Here is a 6,048-nt window from a genome sequence, read left to right as displayed (position 1 = left end):
TGCGATAGGTAGTGTTTAATAAAAAGTAAGAAGTAATAATGATTGTATTTTCTTGAATAAGTACAATGCAAAATTATGTATGACGTCTGCGTTTGCGCAACCACGATTGTCATGTTATCAAACCGTCGACTTAAAATGCTTTTCATACAAGTAGTGCTTAGTTCAATATATTATACTTAGATGAAAGCATAAGTTATGTTCTTTTGGTTTTGGTAACACATCATTGTATTAAATAGGTATTACGCTTAGATACAGGCAGGCATTATAACTTAGCCTAAGGTAACGAGTGCATTCTTGCCAACAAACTGCCTCTGCAGTTTAGCGAAACTATTCTCATGTAAATATTGTAACACCTCTTTGTGAATTGGCGTTAAAAATGTACAACCTTCTTTTTTATGAAGTCGGTTAAAAAAAGACGTCAAAGTAAAGAAAATAGTTGTTTATTACAATGTTGTTTTTTATTTATTTACATTAAAATAAATTATGCTTAACATATCTACGCTTATATCACACTACGACTTATTCAGTCTTTTCGGGGACCGCGGGGTCTTTGATTTCCTCTTTTACGGGCTCCTTGGCATCAACATCTTGTTTCTCCAAGTCAGGCACACTCTTGACCACTACCCCGCTCCCGTCGTTGTTATTATCCCCTGCAAATATTTAAGTCATTATTAATTTTTGACATTTATTAAGCTCCTTACCAAGATGTTACATATAATGCAATAACATGAATAAGTATATTTGCGTTAATTTTTTTAGCAGGCGCTTCATATTTTTTTAAGCCAATTAAGTGAATTAAGTAACCCTCAAAGCGGCATAAACCATTCATAAAATACAGGTAAATAAACATATAAATAAACAATTTCACCAAAATGATATCAACAATATATCGAAGAAAACAATACATGTAACCCTGAGACTGAGAACAAAGTTTCGCCAATTAAGTGTATTAGAACATAATGAGCCTGGTTATTGGAGTTATGTACGTTACATAATGTGTACGATGCACAATAAATACGTAAACGCAACGGTAAGTGGTCCAGACGAGTTTTTCATTGAAACATGGATATATTAACACGACTGGTCCAGTTATACACAGCATGTTTTAAAAGTAATTAACTACAGTAGTATTTTTGTGTCTAGGTTTTAGTGAAGTGATGATTCCTGGAAATCCTAAAAAAAACTAAAACTTAAAATTCATATTTTAATCACTAAAGAAATGGTGTCCCTTATTAGTTAGAGTTACTCTACTCTACTTAGTATGTATGTAACTCTATTGTGACACCTACCTACATTTAAAAATACTAGGTAAGCGTCTATAGATTTATTAATTTAAAAAAAAATGGGTAAATATTTTTAGGATATATATGGTTCATCTATAATAGCGTCCCTTTTGGTTTTATGCATTATTCCGGGAACCACTGATCTAACCCTACTGACTGAAGTTACTGAGCGGGTATTTTCTGTTTTTTCTTTTTTTTTATAGTGTTCGTTTACCGTAGCAGGATCTAACCATCCTATATAAGAGTTCAGTGGCCCGGCAACGGCTCAGAGGCTCCAAGGTATGAGGTCTGGTGAGGTAATTGATGCAATCGGAGACGGTTCATTGGTTTCCTGCTTGTCCTTCAATGCTATAATAATATGCGTAAAATGATGGTTTATTCGTGCCGATTAAAGATTGCGTTTTGCCATTCTAAGGATTACGATTTTTTTTTGTGATTTGACTCAAATAGGGAGCGCTGAGGGTGCCCGGTACTTATTGCTGTTTCTGGTCTGTATTTCTATGCTAGTAACAGTAAGTCTCGGACTTGAAAACTTTTTTGAAGTTTGCACTCGGGCCAAAAATAACTGAGTATTTTATAAATAATTTAAAAAAGTAGTGTGTAATTTTGTATCTCGGTAAAATAAAAGAATCTTGTGATAAAAAACAACGTTTACGTAGCAGACGAACGAAGTGCCCCCAAAAGATTTAAATCTAGATGTATGACGGATGAGAATCCTGCGCAGACTTCCTTTAAACACCTCTGAAACTAGGCATAACATTAATAAATCACAAACAAAATTAATTACAACAATAACAATATCAGACTTGTAGGTTTTCATTAACTTAGTAAGTGGGAGTCTAAAATTAATAACGGAAGAGCTACTCCAGGGCCGTGGGGTACTACGACTACTAATAGTATAATAGTAGGTACTACAATAGTAGGTAATACTTAAGGTCACTACAAGAAGGAGTGCAAGAAAACATTACCTATTCTTAAATGCGGAGGTTGAACTAAGTACATTATCCTCAAATCGTCTCTAACCCTAATGTAATTAATGTTAGTTTGTTTGTATTGTACAGCATATGTGGCGTCCTGAAGTAATAAATACAGCTTTCTTTCTTGTTTAACCGCTGTTACTGATACTTCTAATGTATTCAATGTTCTTTATTTGCATGCATACTATGACCAAAATGCTTCTAATAATTAATACTCGAATAAAACTAAACAAAGTAACAAAAAGGTTTGAATAGCTTTTCGAAGAAAGAAGATGAAAGATAAAACATAAAAAACAAAAGAAGTAGAGAAAGATATTCAGTCTTCCCGCGATCATGGCACTTACAACATGACAGTGTATCTAATAAGAAGTATCGGGAGTCTTATATTCCTGATTTGACGCGGAAAGAACCCGGTAAGTATTATGTTTTAATTAAGATGTTCAGAAATCAGAATTTGTGCCTGGTTAATGGCAATTGGCTCGCCCCCTATTACATGGCATTTAAACATAGCGAGGAGTAGGTGTACTATACACTTTCGACTACTCCTTTAGGAATACAGGCACGATGCTGTATTACGCTGTTCAGAAGTCAAAATAAACAGTAACCTAACACATAATTAGTTTGAAATTCCTTGGCAAATAGGGCAAGTATGTTTGTAAAATGGCAACAATTGGGGTTAACAACAGGCCCCAGGCAATAGATCTTCATTCAAGACACCACGCGCGGAGTTTGCATCTTAAACGGCGAACCCGTTACGACCTCCATACATAAGTCCTAGATTCGCTAACACAGAAACACTGCTATGAAAAGCTTGTCAAATACTGTTGAACAAAAGACCGGCGTTTTGTGTAAAATTGCTTTTGTTATTGCCTGGATGCGGTTTGAATTCGGATTTTCCATAAACTTGTACTAGGTACTTTGTTACCTTTGTAGGTATATCTTTAATAAATACTGGACTGAAAAAATTTGAATGCCATCGAAACGAGAAGAAGAAAATTTTTGAATTTGGAATTTTTCTGGACGCGGAATTTGTTTAGGAATTTTGCATCTCAAGTTTGTTTTTCACTTTGTCAAAATATTTTGCAGTTTAGATTTTGTTTCTATTGATTTCTAAACCAAGATTTTAGTCAAAACATGAAACTGTTAGCACGTCCTAGACCACAACATCCACAACACGTAGAGCTTTTAAAACAGGAGTTCCTGAATGACGAATTTTATAAAAGTTGGATATTTTGATTTGGATATTACTAGAACATTTATTATGTAGGTAAGTACACTACCTATTCATAATGCATTTTAATTTTAATCTGTTAAGTATTTTTAGTTTCAGCATTGAATAATGCATAGTCGAAATTCTATAAAATTAAAATTCAAAAATATCTTTATTCAGTAGGCACCAGTTACACTTTGAATAGTCAATTTTTACATGACGAAGCTTCAAAAATACCTGAGCACAGGGCCCTACTAACACGTTATTTAAAAAAAAATCTGAATCAAAATAAAAGAAAATTGTGCTTTATGTGTGATTTTGAATATGTCATGATCTCAAATTGTATAACCCTGTTACCAAAAATCAAGAGTCTCCTGTTTTGAAAGCTCTAACACATAGAAACTATGATTTCCCGAATCCGGAAATACCTCGATATTGGTGCCAATAGTATTGATAGCACTGTTGACAGCCGTAGATATAGTTGTGGTGGTCCCGTTGATAACTGCACCTATCGTACCTATGAGACTGTTGACGAAATTGCTCCACGCAGTCACTATACCAGAAAATAAATAAATACTTAAATATAAAGTACATAAACATAACTTGAATGACATGGTGCGATTTACTAGTCTGTTTTTGGAGAGGAACCTTACCTACAGTGAGTAGGTGCAAGTTGTTATACACGCTATCTCCCTGACTACTCCAGTAGTCTTACGGGCATGAATTTAGGTTTGTTTGTTAAAAAAGTTATCGTTTAATAACTTTGAGTAACCATATTACTCTATGTAATGTTTAATAATTCGAATTTGGAGCTATTCTAAAATTCAAATCTATGAAAATGATATAAAGGGTTGCGTTGTTAACCTCCCTTCATTAACAGATAAGTAAATCAACATCCAATTAGGTGCGAAATATAACATGCAAATATAATAATAATTACATTACGAGTATGGGTAGTTAAATATTTATGCATGCTAAATCAATGTAGGTTTAGAGGTATTTTGGTTTAGAAGGCAAAAAAAAAGAATAGGGATGATCAATTTGCAATTCATGCGTGTCAGTGAATAAGAACTCTAGATATTCTACAGATTAAAATGAAAAGAAAATGTTATTCCATACCTGAAGCACCTGAGTTATTTATGGGTTTTACAGGTTTGTAGAACAACCCACCCTTGGTGGCCTGCGCCTCTGCGTCAACAGGCTTCTTCACCTCCTCGTCTCTAGGCTTCACGGGGATGATGGTGTGCTGTATCCTCTGCACAGCCCCTACGATACCCTGCGCGATGGGGTTGTTCCCGATCAGCTGTTTGATCGGTCCACTCTGTGTCACCTGCTGAGCCGGCTGGGCTTGCGCTACAGGTTTCTCCTTTGGCTTCTCATTCTCCGGTTTAGACTCAACAGGCACGGCGTTACTCCCCTCCTGAGTCACCGGCTTCGGTGGCTGGCTGTTGACTGATTGCTGAGGTGCCGGCGCTTGGCCCGGGGGACGCAAGTAGTTCACGCCTGTTTGAATCGCGTTCTGAATCGCCGAGATCACTGGCCGGTTAGGCTGGGCCTGGGGAGTATCCGCCTGGGCGCCCACGGGGGCAGGGGGCTGTGGCTGGCCTGAGAAGAAGTTCTGTATATTCTGCCATAAGCCTGGTGGCCTGGGGTCGTCCGACTGCGCGCCAGCTGGCTGGTTCGAGCCGGGCAGGAACCCACTGAAAGGACCACCACAGTTAGCGTTATTCGTGTTATTGATACCGTTACCAACGTTAAACTGGTTGGTTTGGTTGTTAACGTACGAGGCAAATGTTTGGTTGAGCTTGTTGATGTTTTCCGTGAATTGCTGCGACCAGTTCTGGATGAACTGAGGAATGAATGGCGGGAATCCAGAGGATGGCGGAGCGGCTGTAGACGAGGCCGTGTCACCATCAGCCTTCACACTCGCTCGTAGTTTGACGATTTCTTTCTGATCAGAATCGTTAGATTCAGGTTTTTCTGGTTCTGAAGGTTGTGCAGATTGGCCCCAGTATTTTTGAATTGTACTGGTTAACTCAACAATTTGACTATCGAAGTTGTCTTTCAATGTTTGCAGTTCCTTTTGTAGGGTGTCATATTGTGGACTGCTCCTCCACCAGCCGTTCAAGGCATGTACTTTGAGGGCTTCTACTTGCTGAACGTCCTCGAAATGTTCTGGGTTTTGAGTATCATGCTCCATGTGTTGAGGTGGACCTGGATTTTTGATATCGATTTCTGGACGTTTGATTTCAGCGGACTCTTCGCTTGCGGGAGCCACCTCGTTGTCCTCCTTCTTGTCGCCGTCATTCTTCACTGAAGGTTGGACATCTTCGACGACAACTTTGACGGGGATGTCGGCTATCTGCGCGTTGTTGCGGAGATTGTTTTCGATTTCTTTGACGACGTTGGTCTGATCGATTAACTCTTGTTCGCTGGATACGTTGTCTACTGGTTTGTCTTTGTCGAGAACCTCTTTGACGACGTCGGTGAGTTTCTTCTCGACGTCTGTTTTGTCTGGGAGGGAGGCGGCGCGTGCACGCAGCACGAGCGCTGTGAGGAGGAGCGCGTGTAGCCTCAT

General features: G+C 38.3%; 1 protein-coding gene across 4 annotated transcripts; it reads right to left on the bottom strand.

The window, feature by feature from the left end:
• Positions 1 to 461: 461 nt before the first annotated feature.
• LOC126373316 (uncharacterized protein DDB_G0292186-like) lies at positions 462 to 6,048 on the bottom strand. Of its 4 annotated transcripts, XM_050019432.1 has the most exons (4): positions 5,255 to 6,048; positions 4,590 to 5,170; positions 3,899 to 4,023; positions 501 to 650 (listed from the first exon to the last, which is right to left on the bottom strand). In XM_050019432.1, exons 1-4 carry the CDS (start codon positions 6,046 to 6,048, stop codon positions 621 to 623), a joined length of 1,530 nt encoding a protein of 509 aa, XP_049875389.1. In that variant the 3' UTR covers positions 501 to 620. The 4 variants fall into 4 exon arrangements, with proteins under 4 accessions (XP_049875387.1, XP_049875388.1, XP_049875389.1 ...); XM_050019428.1 differs by having other exon boundaries at positions 4,590 to 6,048; XM_050019430.1 differs by lacking the exon at positions 3,899 to 4,023 and having other exon boundaries at positions 462 to 650; positions 4,590 to 6,048.

Source organism: Pectinophora gossypiella, chromosome 15 (assembly GCF_024362695.1).
Source record: "Pectinophora gossypiella chromosome 15, ilPecGoss1.1, whole genome shotgun sequence".
In the NCBI taxonomy this organism is placed as follows: domain Eukaryota; kingdom Metazoa; phylum Arthropoda; class Insecta; order Lepidoptera; family Gelechiidae; genus Pectinophora; species Pectinophora gossypiella.
This window is presented reverse-complemented; position numbering and strand designations above follow the sequence as displayed.

What these genes read in the sequence shown, in the direction of transcription:
- LOC126373316 (XM_050019428.1), bottom strand. Translation starts at nt 6,048, where the DNA reads ATGAGGCTACACGCGCTCCTCCTCACAGCGCTCGTGCTGCGTGCACGC. An exon ending in AAATAACTCAGGTGCTTCAG is followed by an intron (nt 4,024 to 4,589) that starts GTATGGAATAAC and finishes TTTCTGGTATAG; the next exon opens with TGACTGCGTGGAGCAATTTC. An exon ending in CTATTGGCACCAATATCGAG is followed by an intron (nt 651 to 3,898) that starts GTATTTCCGGAT and finishes AAATATTTGCAG; the next exon opens with GGGATAATAACAACGACGGG.